The following is a 15733-nucleotide window of genomic DNA, read 5'->3' on the forward strand; positions in this document are numbered from 1 at the left end:
ATCTCTATCGCTACTGTCTTTAGTTCAGGCCATAGTTCTCACCTGAGTTATTATAATACCCTAATTTATTTTCTTACTTCTAGTCATGCCCACCTCTAATCCACTTTCTATATACTTGCTAGAGTAATCTCATTTCAACATGTTACCCTCTTACTTAAATCTTTCAGTGGCCCCCTACAGCTTTCAGGTTGAATTCCAAATCCTTTAACAAGTTATATAAGGACCTTTGGGATCTGACTCCTGCCTACCTCTCTTGCCTCATCTCTTACTGCTCACTTCTTTATCAGTGAAATCTCCAGTGCCACTCCCTAATCTTAAATATGACCAAAAACCTGTTAATAGGAGTTACTTTAAGATTTCCCCAAACTAACATAATGCTTAACCAACATCTCTAAAATTCTGGTAGAGGAGAAGCTGAGAAATAGGAGCTCTATCATTCCACTCACACACTTGTAATTTTTCCCATCAAATGTCAAGTTCCTTCTACCTGTTGCTTCAGATGATTAAGTTCAGCTCTCTGGGGATCAATATTAACAACAGGTTTGTTCTTGATTTTTCTTGCTCTGTCAGCATAGCGAAGAGTATTTAATGTTTCCTCTAGATTGGAGTCAGCAGGACTCACACAGGCTATCATAAGAGTGTGGCTATTACCTCCTAGAGAATCTGAAAAAGAACAAGGGAAGGAAATGAAATCAAACAAGTAGGATGCAAGCAAAACTGTCCGTTTTGGTTGGTGACTTCAATCTCAGAGCTATAAGAAAAAAATTCTTAAGTATCTACAAGTTTTCTATTGTGTCAATATAAAAACATTAAGATTTTTGTTGTATAAAATGATATAGTTTAGAATCCTATTGCATGTGTCCTCGTTCTTAAGAGAGACTGTGACTTCAGCAGTTAATCAGGTTAAAACAAAAAAAACCTTACTGGGCCAAGTTAGGAGTCACTATTAGGATTAAAATTTCTTTGGATGCCCCCTCTAGGTAGATCTTAACTCCTTAGGGAATTCTTCTTATCAGCAGTAATAAAGGCAGTAACTAAGTTCATTTTCAGGTACAAAGTACTAAGTACAGTTGACACGCTACATACAGATTTTTTGGCTCTCAAAGCCATATATGAAGACATTTTTCCATTACCTTAGAAGCCTGCTTGCCAACAGGTCTCTCTCCTGTTTATCAACTAGACAGCTCTGTATGTAATAGTCCAAAAATCTGGCTTTCTACCTGTTCTATCTTTCCTTTCTCAGCACTATCATTCTGAGTTACTCTCTTATTTTTAGAGGCACTTTGGGCTTACCTTGAAGCAGTCGAGTCAACTTGGAATCTCTGTAGGGCACAAAGCCACCCTTTTTGTCATCTCCAAGAGCACTGATTACATTTCCCAAGCATAGGAGGCCTCGGTTAATATTAATACCTAATAGCAGGAAACAAAATTTAAATTGCTTGGTAACATATACCCATGTTACCTGGGTAACATCTAACATATGCCTATCCTGAGAAAGAGATAAGAAATAAAGACCCTATAGAAATATTAAGTCAGCAATCTTAAAGAAACCTCTTAATCTTGTTCACTTTTCTGAGAGTGCCTCTTTTTTTTTTCAAACAGAAAGCTTCATAGAAATGAAAAACAACAGTATTTAAAAATCTTTAGTGTTCTTATCAGATATTCTTATGCTCCTTGGGAAACAGGCCATATTTTTCCTAGGTGGTATAGGTAGAAATGGGAATAAACATGATGCTGGTAGAAGTTGGTGATATCCACTCTGATATTTTACTTTCTTTCCATCTCTTCCTCTTTCAAACAGTTGGTCTTCCAGTTAAGCAAAGTTCAAAGGACAAAGGTGAATGCACAATTGAGTCTGTTGGCACTTCTTGCCCTTTCCCATGGAAACAAAGCAGAGAGACAGATAACGATCACCATGACAATAACCACTTGTATAGTTATTTACAAGTGGTTATATACATTATCACACTTTTAATATACATTATCACACTTAATGCTTAAATTAATGCTGTGAAATTACATTAAAAGCTATTTTTATTATTATCATTATTTTAACTATCATTTTCAGTTTATTGATGACAGAACTAGCTCAAAGGTTAAATGACTTGCCTAAGGTCAAGTGGTACCATTAGCGGGTAAGTGGTAGGCCTGAGATTCCACCTCAGGATTGCAGTCAAATCCTATGCTCTGTCTATTATACCACAATGAAATACCTTTCCTCTTATTGCTTCAAATAGAGTAAAGGTTCTTTTCCACTTCTTAAATTCCAAGGTTTACTTTTTAAACATTGTAATAATCTCTGAGGTCCCTTGAAAGCCCCTGACCCTCCCATGGTTATGTTTACTATGGAAAGTCTATGTAGTATAATGGTTAAGTGCATGGGCAATGGTGTCAGATAGACCTAGGTTCTAATCCTGGATCTGTCACTGATTAGCTATGCAATTTTGGGTAAGTTCCTCTATAAAATGAGGCAAATCTACCTACCTCGTTAGGTTGTGGTGGGGAGTTAATAAGATACCTTACACAAAACAAAGTTAAATGATATACAAATGGCATCATTATTGTTAGTGCTGTACTACTTTACTTATTCAGCCGTACTTTGGACTCCCTTATAACCTGAAACAATTTTATCTACAAGATCCTGAACTCCAAAATTCCTCTCTGCATCCTACTACTATCCTTCCATTTCTTTCATGGATCCTGTTCTTCACCCTTATTGTGGCTACAAATATACTGATGCCTTCTTTCTTTTTTCAGCTGCACCATGTAGCATGTGGGATCTGAATTTCCCAACCAGGGATCGAACCCGTGCTCCCTGAAGTGCAAGAGCAGAGTCTTAACCATTGGACTGCCAGGGAAGTCCCTATGACACTTTCTAATACTCCCAGTAGATCATCCTTCCTGGGCCTTAAACTACCTATTCCCTGAAGTCAATCATTTCAGTTATGTTTTCCCAAGCGCTCACTAGACCCATGACCTTCTGCCCCATGACCCATGACCTTCTGCCCCATGACCTTCTGCCATTCCCACCATGTCAATTCCCAGGCCTAGGTTAAACCAACCGTGTGTGTGAGTGTGTGTGTGTGTGTGTGCACACGCGCGTGTGTAAGTTTCTGAAAGTCACATAACAAAATGGACTGGATCCATCCATTATAAAACACACTATCTGACCCTGGCTGAACCCTTGGTCAATAGACAATCTTCTCTTCTTCATTCTTCCTTCACCACAGCAGCTATTCTAAACACTCATCATTTCCAAGACTGGAAATCTACCTTCACTCTATTAGTAGATGATTTCAACAAATACATTATGGTGATCAACTATTCACAAGGGCTCCCTAACCTTCCCTCTCCTCACTTCACAGTCTTTCCTTTGCTGTTACTGATTCCTTTGTCCTTCTCCTTGTTTCAGAGGAGGAAATAACTACCTTTATTTTCCCTTCAGCCTCTGACAGTGTTTCTATTCCCTCCATTTTCCCAGGGACCCTGGATCCCTTGATCTTCCCCCTCCCTCTTAGATATTCAATTTATTTTTCCTTCATGAATTCCTTCTTTTCAGTCTATACACATGCTCAAATCTCCCCAACCTAAAACAAAAACAATTCCCTCAAGCAACTAGCTCTTTCCTTTCCCTTTATTGCAAGTTGGAAGGGGTACCATTTTTCAGGGCCACTTATCCCATCCAGGATGTGAAGGAGATCCTGCTGAGATTGATCAAACCTCACCAATGCCTGTACTAATCCTCATATTAGTTCACTCCTTTCTCTTCTTTCCCCCTTTTAGCCAAACAGAACATTGTGCCATCTTATTGGCCCATATCCCATCTAGGATGTGAAGGAGAGACTGCTGAGGTTTTTCAAACCTGCTGAGCAAAATGTCCATCTATAGCTCCACAGGAACAACAATAAAAGTCCAGATGAGCCCTGAGAAGAAATTATGGCTACTGTGATCTAAGTAAGAAGCACAGACTTAAGGATAAAAAGGCTGATTTTTTTTCTTCAAATGAGAGTTGGAGTTTTGGAATAGATAGGAGCAAGGGAAATGAATGTCTCTTTGGAAAGAAATCATCACAAAACAGCATTTGATTTCCTGTTGTTAAGAGAAAATTCTTGACATGGTTGGAGATTATATATTATAAAGACTGGGAAGAACATGACTGCAGAGACTTAAAAGTTCTAATCAAGGATGGCTATGGAGAAAATGCCCAGATAAAATTATAAGACCAGAAGTTCCTCTTCTCTCTAAAAGATTGAGAACAGACCAAGTGAGGAGAGGATCAAGAATACTACTTAACAGCTTCGGGTATTTGTTCACGAGGGCAACAAATAAATAATAAAGTAGAGATTTTAACTTTAAAAAGGGACTAGAACTTCACAAGTATCATGGAGGCACGTTACAATTGGTTTCACAACTAGAATAAAAGGGTATATTGGTAACAGGAGAGAAAAACGAGGCAGAAGAGAAACGAAGCAGCTCTATATGCAGCAGCTCTCAACTGGGGACAATTTTGCTTCTTGCAGGACATTTGGCAATATCTGGAGACATTTTGGTTGTCACAACCTGTGAGGTCAGGGGGAGTGCTACTGGCATCTAGTGGGTAGAGGGCAAGGATACCACTAAACACCCTACAATGCCCTGGACAGTCCCTCCCCACCAATATTGTTTGACCCAAAATGTCAATAGTGCCACAGCTGAGAAACCCTGCTCTATATGTGAAGAAAATATGTATGAGCCTAAGGCAGGTAGCACAGCCAAGAAGATTAGGGTGAAAAACAGAAGTAATATGATAGTATAGATATGGTCTGCCTAGCTAGAAGGGGAATGATCTATTACTGCACTAGATCACAAGACTTACAGGAGTAACTACTAAGAGGGAATAGAGTGGAAAGGAACTTGATTGGGAGATAGAATCTTAGTTCAAACTCTGCCTCTCCCACTTATCAATGTGTGTGACCTTGGACAAGCCACTAAAACTTTCCTTTATCCATAAAACAGGTGTAATACATACCTTTACCTCATGAGGCTATGATAAAATCAAATGTGATCTATAAAGTGCTACCTACATGTAAGTTATTATTAATAGGATAGAGGAACTTAGATTATCTGGATATTTGCTAAGTTACCTGACAGTGAAAGCACAGCACCCATTAAATTCCTTATCTACTCTGATGACAATTTCTTCACCAAAAAGATACTGCAAGTGAAGAAGGAAATGGCAGTATCTTGAAGTTGGCCTTCAAGTTGACACACATGGAAGAACTGATTATGTAAGTAAAATGATGAGAATCTGGTTGTAGGGGACTGAGGTGCACGGTCAGACATCAGTATGCTAGATGGTAAGAAAACGTATCTCTAAAATTCCGGAAAAAAGATAGGTAAGTTTCTGGTACAGAAAGTCTAAAGGGGGAAAAGTATGAAAGGCTTTCAAAAAATAAAATTGTAATTATCTAGGCACATATTATTCCAATAAAAAATTGATACAGCTTCATAGGAACCAATGTAACAAATAAAATTATATACAAAAAGAACACAGAGAGCATTAGAGGAAATTCTGTTCAAACACAGGAGACTGACCACCAGCATTTCTTTCCCCCCTAAGATACGACTAAAAGGAATTTAAAAAGTAATAACCCATAAGATCACAGAGCACAGGAGAGGAAATATCCGTAGACAAGAGGTTTCGATGTGTTTTTAGAGCACAGGTAGAGAAGCAATAACTGACTCAGCAAGATGGAAGAGCCTCAATCTAAAGTGCCTGCAGAGGGACAATAATGACCACGACAGTGATAATAACAGCTAAGTTTATATAGTGTTTACTATGAGCCAGATACTGTTCTAGGAACTTTATGCTTATTACCTTACTTAATCCTCACAGTAGTCCTATAAAGTATGCATCAAGTATGATTATCTGTGTTGACAGATATGAGACCTGAGGCACAAAGAGATTAGGTAACTTGCCTAAGGTCACATAGCTAATAAGTGGCAGAGTCAGGATTCAGATGGAGGCAGTCTGGCTCCCAAATCCATGATCTTAACCTCTATGCTCTATGGAAATGAGCAAATTTGCTCCTTAGAGGCACCAGGTACCTTGGAAAGAGGAGAGACTTGAGGCTGAAAAGACGGGGTTGGTAGAAAACACATTTAAAGAAAGCTTGAACTCTCACGTCGCCCCTCCAGAGCCATGTGACTACTGTGTCCCCCATTCTCAATCATTCCCAGTCTACTTAATGGGGTAGTTTTTCCAATACCCACCCATTAAAGTTGGTATTCTCTTGGGACTGTCTTAGGCTCTTTGCTTACTATATATACTCTTCCTGGGCTATCTCATCCTTGCCTAGAGTTCCAATAAACACCTATATTAATGACTCCCTCAAATTCCCATCTCCAAACCAGACCTCTTTCCTATTGTCCAAAGCTATATTTTGTCTGCCTACTGAATAAACTCCAGTGGGCTGTGCCCATGTGGCATTGCATAACACAGACTTGAACAACACAGAATTCATCTTTCAGTGCAAATCTATTTCACTTCCAGCACTGTTCCTTTTCATTGTCTCATCACCTAAACAGTCGGATATCCAACAAACAACAAACCTGTGACATCCTGGACTCTCCCTCTTTTCTCACCCCACACATTTGAGTCCTTATCATCATTTAGTGAATATGTTCAATATTCTAGGCACTGTGCTAGGCATTAGAGGTAGAAAGATGAATAAGTCACAATCCCTACTCTCGAGGAGTTAAAAATCTAAAGGGAGATAGACACACCAACAAAAACTGTTTGCAAATATAATGTTAAAGGAAAAGGTAAGTATAGTAAAAATGGGTTCTCGTAGGAGTGGGAATTGAAAATTTGAGCTGAACTGTGAAGAATGACTAGGACAATGCTGATGGAGGAGGGAAGAGTGGGAAAGAAGAATGTAAGGTTATTCCAGGCAAAGAAGTAACATATGTCAAGGCACATATTTGTGAGAGAGCATCATACATTTAGGAACTACAGGGAGTTCAACAGGAAAATAATGCAAGTTATGAGATAGAGAGTAACAAATAATGAGGCCAGAGGACAGTTAGGGACAGATCATAAAGAGCATGAAAGATATGTCATGCTCAGGTATTTGTGTTTATCCTGTAGGACAGTGGTTTTCAAATTGTGTTCCTCAGAACCTTAGGGATACTTTAGGGAACCACAAAAATACTGCAGAGTTTCTGCAACTGTAATTTGGATTTTGTTTTAAAAATTATTTCTATTGTGGTAAAATATATATAACATAAAATGTACCATTTTAACAGTTTTTAAGTGTATAGTTCAGTGGCATTAAGTACATTCACACTGTTGTGCAACCATCACCGCTATTTAACGTTATTTTAACTATTTTAAAAACTGCCTTTAAGGGACTTCCCTGGTGGTCCAGTGGTAAAGAATCCGCCTTCCAATGCAGGGGACATGGGTTCGATCCCTGGTCGGGGAACTAAGATCCCACAGGCCACAGGGCAACTAAGCCCGCACGCCACAACTACTGAGCCCCCGTGCCTCAAACAGAGAGCCTGCCTGCTGCAAACTACAGAGCCCATGTGCTCTGGAGCCCACACGCCACAACTAGAGAGACAAAAACCTGCACGCCACAACTAGAGAGAAGCCTGCATGCCGCAATGAAGATCCCGCATGCCGCAACGAAAGATCCCGCATTCCTCAACTAAGACTCGACGCAGCAAAAACAAAAAAGCCCTATATTGTTTTTTAAAAAAACTGCATTTAAATAGCTCATTCCAATGTGCTATAAAGCAAATCTTGTTTTTAAAAAATAGATCTTTATTGGAGTCTAACTGCTTCACAATACTGTGTTAGAATCTACACAATACTGTGTTAGAATCTACACATTATCTTGTGCAGCAAGGTTAATTAATTTTTCTGCAGTCTTTGAAAATACCTCTATTATTTGTACATACGTTCGAAGTTTTTGCAAATGTGTAATTTAAAGTTGTGGCTTTGCACGAGACGTTTGCCCAGTTCACATGCACACTCACGGAAAACTGTACAGATAATTATACCACTGTAGCACATGAGCTTGTACTGAAACACCAGACAGAGGCAGTTACTCAATTCATGTGCTCATCACTGCATCATAGTCGGTTGTGTAGTACCAAATGAATACGGAACTCAACATGCTATGATATACTATTAAAGATGGTTTCACAATCTAATTGTCCATTGATGGATGAATGAATAAAGAAAATGTGGTACACACACAGAGAGAAATATTATTCAGCCACAAAAAGAAGAAAATCCTGCCTTTTGCAACATAGATGGACCCTGAGGGCATCATGCTGAGTGAAATAAATCAGATGGAGAAAGACAAATACTGTGTGTCCTCACCTTATATGTGGAATTTAAAAAAAGCTGAACTCATAGAAAGAGAGTAGAATAGTGGCTGCCAGAGGCTGAGGGGTGGGGGAAATGGGAAGATGCTGGTCAAAGAGTACAAACATCCAGCTATTAGATGAATAACTTCTGGGTATCTCAAGTACAGCATGGTGACTATAATCAACAGTACTGTATTATGTACTTGATGGTTGTTAAGAGACTAAATCTTTTTTAATTAAAAAAGTTTATTGAGATAACATTGGTTTATATCATTATATGTTTCATGTGCATATTACATTTCTACTTCTATATGTCCTATAGTATGCTCACCACCAAAGTTTTAGTTTCCATCCATCACTATACAGTTGATTCCCTTTACCCATTTCATCTTTCCCCAACCCCTTCCCCTCTGGTAACCACTACTTTGTTCTAAGGGAGTAAAGCTTAAATGTTCTCACCACACACACACAAAAATGGTAATCATGTGAGGGGATGGAGGTGTTAACCAACATTATTGTGGTAATCATTTCGCAACATATACATGTGTCAAATCATCACATTGTACACCCTAAACGTAACATATGTTATATGTCAAGAATATCTCAATAAAGCTGGAAAAAAAAAGAAAATGTGATGGTGCATATGAAGCACTTATCCAATGGCACTCAAAAAAAAAAAGATGGTTTCAGTGCTTCTTGTAAGCTTTGTGTCTTGTTAGACATTTATAGTTATTATATAACATATTAGGAAATATATCGTTAGTGATCCAACATTGAATTTAAATGTCCTATCACTTCCTCATTGAAGCTCCTAGGTCAGTTTAATAATTGAAGAGATTGTAAAGTGGGCTGTTAAAAAATGTTTATAACTCATAATTATGTATTAGTATGAATCAGGATTTTCTTGATAATGTGTGACAAGAAAAAAATATAGAAAAAATAGATACAAAATCTTAAATAAGATTATAGCTGTTATCCAGAATCCCCATCATGTTATATACTAAGAACTAAGAATGTTCACTGGAGCTAGTGTGTAATAGCAAAAGTCTGGAACCAACCTAAATGTTTATCAATAGGGGAATGGTATAATAAATACAGTGGCATATCTATATAATATATGGACATGAAAAAGAATACAGTAGAGATGTATATACTGATATGGAACAATCTCCATAAATACAGGGTAGATTAGAACACAGTGCATAGTATGCTTCCATTATACAGAAAGAGAGAATGTCTAAAGACATAGACTAGGGATTTGGGGAAAGAGAAAAAGTTACTTTTCATTATATTGCATTAAAAAAATACCCTTTTATTTTGAAATAATTATAGACTCACAGGAAGCTGCAAAAGAAATGTACAGCAAGGTCTTGTGCACCATTCACCCAGCCTCCCCCAATGGTAACATCTCACATAACCATAGTACAATATCAGAACCAGGAAATTAACCTTGGCACAATCCCCAGATGTTATTCAGATGTGACCAACTTTGACACGTACTCTGTGTGTGTGCGTGTAGTTCTGTGTAATTTTATCACATGTATAACTTCATTAATGATCACCAAAATCAAGATATAGAACTGTACTATCATCACAAGGCTCTCTTGTGCTGCCCTTTATAGGCACACCTATCTCTTCACCCTCCAATCCCTAACCCCTGGCAATCATTAAGCTTTCTCCCCTATAATTTTGTTATTTCAAGAATGTATAAACAGCATATACAGTATGTAACATTTTGAGACTAGCCTTTTTTTTTTCACTCAGCATAATAATAATCCATCCAAGGAGTCTGTTTTAATAGTTCATTCCTTTTTACTGCTAAATAGTATTACATGGCATGGATGTACCATAGTTTGTTTAACCATTCATTCACCTGTGGGTGGACATCTGAGTTGTTTCCAGTTTTTGGTTATTACAAATAGAGCAGCTATGAACATTTGCGTACAGGTTTTTGTGTGAACATACACTTCTTCTGGAATAAATGTCCAATAGTGCAATGTATGAGAAATTCAATTTCACCACATTCTTGCCAGCATTTGATATTGTTACTATTTCTTCTTTTAGCTATTCTGAGAGGTTTACAGTGAAATCTCCTTGTGGTTTTCACTTGTATTTCCTTAATGACTAAGGATGTTGAACGTCTTTTCATGTGCTTATTGCCATTTGTATATCCTCTTCAGTGAAATATCTGCTCATGTCTTGCTCATTTTCTAGTTGGATTATTTTTTACTATTGAGTTTTGAGAGTTCTTCATATATTCTAGATACAAGTCCTTTGCTGGATGTACTGCATTTTTTTATCCCATGAAAAATCTTATAATATGCAATAAACAGAAAGAAATTGTGATCATAAAATAGCTATAATATTCTTATTGTTTGAAGATTGACCTACTCAATGCTATAAATTTGAACTTACAAAATAAATGTATGTGAATTTAAAATCTGTTTTTTAATTTATTTCAACTGTTATAATTCGTTTTAAGACTTCATTTTAAAAAGAGTTCCTTTGCTTTAAAAAGAAGGCAGATTAAAAACATCTATTGTAGATGATGGACACAAATGAAAGGTTTTAAAGAAGGAATAAACATGATCAAATTTAGATTTCAGAAATATTACTTTGGTAGTCATTTGGAAGGTAGATTTGGGAGTAAAAAACTGGTGTTTAAGAAACCATTTAGGAGGTTATTTTTTTTTTGAGGAAAAGATGGACAATTTAATATATTCTGTTGGGGAAGATGGCTATCCATATGGAAAAACATAAAACTAAGTTGCTACCTCACACCACATGTAGTTATAAATTCCAGACAGATTTAAGACTTTTTTTAAAGAAGAAAACATAGGAGAAATGCCTTTATGTCTATATGACTACACTGAAATTCTATTTATATAAAAAACCCAACACTTTATATGACAAAAGACATCATACACTTAGTAAAAAGATGTGCCACAGATGGGGACAAAATATTTGGAACTCATAAAACTGACCACTTATGTCCAGAATATATGAACTCCCTCTCCCAATTAATTTTCTAAAAAGCCAATAGAAAAACAAGCACAGTATTTGAGTTGGCAATTCACAGAATTTAACAGATAAAAATATAGGACATATAAAACACAAATAAGTTTTTAGTATAAGTATGTCCTGTGTTTCCTGTATTCCTAGTATATCCATGTCTTGGGCTTCCTGTGGTTTACTTGGCAACTTTACTGAAAAGACACTCAACCTTGCTAGAAATCAAAACATACAAATTACAACAACAATAAAATTTTGCATCCATCAATTTAGCAAAAATGATCAAATTAATAATATTTGCTGGTGGATGTGTAAAAGGGTACAAGCTCCTTAGAGAGGATTTTGCAATACCTACTAAAGTAAAATACGTTCATTAAAATATGACCCAACAATTCTACTTCTGGGTGTCTATCAAGAAACTTTCTCATCAGTGCATAAACAGACATGTACAAGGATATAATTTTAATAGTTCAGTTGAGCGATCTCTAAGGACTGGAACCATGGGAGAGGAATGAAGGAGATAGAAGGTGTTTAAGACATAAATATGACATGACTAAAAGACCTTTTGGATGTGGGAGACGAGAAAGAAAGAGGATGAATACAACACGTACTCATATTCCAGGAATAAGGCAGATATTCATATATCCGGCCAGACAATAGTTATGGAACGCCTACCGTGTGTCAGACACAGTCTTAGCATAGGTGGCAAGAAAATACGAACTGGTCACTACCTTCAAGGAAATCAAAGTTTAATGAGAAAAAAAGACAAATATAATTACAGTGAAAAGGGAGAATGCTGTGAGACGTGGTAGGGTGACAAGTGACTGGGAAGGGAGATAATCTTCTATATCATGATAAGGCTTTGGATTACAGGCTTTTAGGTAAATGCATTTGTCAAAATTCAGCTACAATACACTTAAAATTTGTGCTTTTCATTGTAAATTTTACATTAAAAATCTAAAGAAATATTAAACTCCAGTTAATAATATGTAAGCTTAAGAATTTGGGAGAAAGTGCACTAATGTGTGCAATTTACTTTAAAAATGTGTTTTAAAAAAGAATGTGGCAGCACAGGGAGATCAGCTCAGTCCTTTGTGACCGCCTGGAGGGGTGGGATTGGGAGGGTGGGAGCGAGGGAGACGCAAGCGGGAAGAGATATGGGAACATATGTATATATATAACTGATTCATTTTGTTGTGAAGCAGAAACTAACACACCATTGTAAAGCAATTATACTCCAATAAAGATGTTAAAAAAATAAATAAAAATAAAAGGGACGCATACAGGGCAAGGAAAAGCATCAACCATCAAGTAGAATTTGAAAAAAAAAGAATGTGGATTAATGAGTGGATAAATGGACAGATATAAAGCAAATATAGTAAAATATTAATGGCGGAATCCAGATGCTAGGTGTAGGGATGTTCCTGTATAATCTTTCAACTTTGTTGTATCTTTGAAAATTTTCATAATAAAGTGTTAGGAAAAAACACTATGGGAGCACCAACTGATGGAAAGACTTCAACCCAAAGTAGAGGTTTCATAGGTGGGTGACATCTGAACTGAATTGAAATATCAGTAGGCATTACCAGTCAGACCAAAAGGGAAAAAGAACTGAGGCATTCAATGAGGGCCAATGATGACATGTCAGGCTCTATGCCAGGCCCCTGGGGTTCAAAGATGAATAAGACATAGTTCCCCCTTTTGATTAGCTTGCTGTCTACTGGGAGTCAGCCAGGCAAGGTGATGACTGTAATACAGAGTTGGGGTAGTGTTAGTGTAGGAAAGAGGTAAGCACCAGACGAGGGAGGTGGGAGTGGAAGGAAATGGAGGTGGTCAAAGAACTGGAGGTGGTTCAAGGGGATGAAATTGGAGCTGAGTAGTGAAGGGGGAAATAGAATTAGTCACGTGAAGACAGAGGGAAGGCATTTATAGCAGAAGGAGCAAGATGTACAAAGGCGCATAGACAAGCAAGAACGTAGCACACTTAGTATGGCTAGGCAGATTCTGACGAAGGGCTGAGGAGAGGGGAAGCTAGCCAGGTAGGCAAGGCTAGAGCACAAAGGCCTTGCTAAGCAGCGTGGCACAAAGTGAGGAGCTCTGAAAAGAGCTCTAAGCAGGGATATCCCGTTTAGGGGGAACATGCTGCTGCTGGTTGGTAGATGACTTGAACAGGTGCCTGACTGAAGATAAGGAATCCAGTTGGAAAGCGTGCTATAAGCTAACGATGAAGGCCTGAACGAAGGTAGTGGTAGTAGGGTTAGCGAAAAGAAAGTGACTTGAGAGATGAGAAAGTAAGACTGACAGGACTTGGTGACTGATGGAATTGGAAAGAGGAGTCAGAGTGAAGAAAGAGTATGGAGTGATGCACTGGTTTCTGGCTTGGGTGACTGAGGGAATGTTGATATTACTGAATACAGGTAATGGAGGGGCAGGTTTAACAGAGGCAGGGAAGGATGGGGAGTTCAGCTTCAGATACGTGGAATGCGAGGTACCTGTGAGACATTCACGAGATGTCCCACAGGCAACTACATTTATAGGCTGAAATGTAGATGCAAGATATGGGCAGGAGATAGAGGTTTGGGATCAGCAGCACATGGGTAGGAGCTATAAGCATCTTAGTGAGTGAGACCACTTAAGGTGGTGCGGAGGGAGCAAGGTGATGGGCTTGAACAGCGCGACGAGAAAGAAAAAAATCCCAGGACAGAACCTGGGCTATGTTTCAAGTATGGGTAGGTGGAATAAGAGGAGCCTGAGAAAGAGTCCTCAGAAAAGTAAGAGGAAACCCAGGAGAGGGTAGTGTCACACATCCACGGGAGGAATGAGACTGTCCAGAAGAAGGGGCAGGGTGTGAGACACAGTGGAGTCACCAAGTAAGAGGAGGACTGAAAAGAGCCTAATGGATTCAGTTATTCAGGTCATTGGTTGATCTCAGCAGGGACAGTTTCAACGGGATGAGGATGGAGGGTTGACAAAAAAGCAGAGTGAAAGGAAAAGGGAAAAGAGCAGTAGTATGAGGAGGATCAAGGATTTAGTTTGTTTTAAAATGGGAGAAACACATTGGTATGCTTCTATGCTGAGGGGGGAAGACCAGTAGAGAGGGAAAGGTTAAAAACACAGGAGGAACAGGGGTGCTTGATGAAACCAGGTTTCTGAGGCAGTAGGTAAAAGAAAAAACCCAGCATATACAACAGCACAGAGATCTGAAACATCAGTACTGTTTGGAAAGCAATGAGTAGACTGCTGTGGCTGGATCCCTGAAGTTTGTGGGGAAGTGTTGAGAGATGAAGCTGGAAATACAGAGGGGCCAGAAAATGACCAGATAGCCCCCTGGCACTATAGAATTTTAGAGGAGAAGAAATACATTAGAAGATGAAATGTTTACAAAAGGTGACATCAAAAACCTCAAGACTTGGGGTTCCCTGGTGGCACAGTGGTTGAGAATCTGCCTGCTAATGCAGGGGACACGGGTTCGAGCCCTGGTCTGGGAGGATCCCACATGCCGCGGAGCAACTAGGCCCGTGAGCCACAACTACTGAGCCTGCGCGTCTGGAGCCTGTGCTCCGCAACAAGAGAGGCCGCAATAGTGAGACGCCCACGCACCGCGATGAAGAGTGTCCCCCGCTTGCCACAACTAGAGAAAGCCCTCACACAGAAACGAAGACGCAACACAGCAAAAATACATAAATTAATTAATAAACTCCTACCCCAACATCTTCTTTAAAAAAAACACACATATGTCCTTTTTAAAACAAAACAAAAAACCTCAAGACTTAGGTTGGACCTTGAAAGATGGCTATGTTGTAGATAGTTTGATGGGGGATGGGGAGAATGACTTCATTCTGGGAGAGAAGAGGAGACAGCTGTGATGAAAGTACACAGAAGCTAGAATTAGCAGGGCGTGTTGTGGAGGCCATGTAGCTGGAGAGGAGAGTGTGGGCAGGAAAGCTGTGAAAGACAGCTGAGGAGGTAACATGGGATCAGGGTACAAAGGTTCTGGAAGGCCTAGCTACGGTTTTTCAACTTCATCCTATAAGCAGTGATGTGCCACTTAGTTTCTAAGCAGGGGAGATGTCATGGACAAAGTGGTATTTTAAGAAGATTAACATGGCTATGGTACTTAGAAGGAATGCCTCCTAGGAGTGAAAGTGTTAGGAGGCTCCTGACCAGGTGTGCTGGGTAAGGCACGGACTTTGCAGAGGCAGGAGGAACAGACTGGAAGTGGGTGAACCTCCACAATATTGCTAAGGAAGAACTAACAGCAGGTGATGGATACTCATTCCTCGTCAAGGAAATCATGCTGAGTACAATAATTAGCATATTATTAGGAACAGGAAGAAGAAAAGCAAAAGAGACTGAAAAGGAA

General features: G+C 38.8%; 1 protein-coding gene across 2 annotated transcripts in view; it reads right to left on the reverse strand.

Moving 5' to 3' along the window:
• KIF4A (kinesin family member 4A) overlaps window positions 1-15733 on the reverse strand; it is a 127107-nt gene that overhangs the window by 74536 nt on the left and 36838 nt on the right. For both annotated transcript variants that reach the window (XM_067724187.1, XM_067724186.1), the window contains exons 8-9: window positions 1294-1410; window positions 488-663 (exon numbers count right to left, since the gene is read on the reverse strand). In XM_067724187.1, the coding sequence (XP_067580288.1) occupies window positions 488-663; window positions 1294-1410 (293 nt within the window). The remainder of the gene's footprint in view (window positions 1-487; window positions 664-1293; window positions 1411-15733) is intronic.

The sequence above is a fragment of the Pseudorca crassidens genome, chromosome X, assembly GCF_039906515.1.
Source record: "Pseudorca crassidens isolate mPseCra1 chromosome X, mPseCra1.hap1, whole genome shotgun sequence".
NCBI lineage: Eukaryota > Metazoa > Chordata > Mammalia > Artiodactyla > Delphinidae > Pseudorca > Pseudorca crassidens.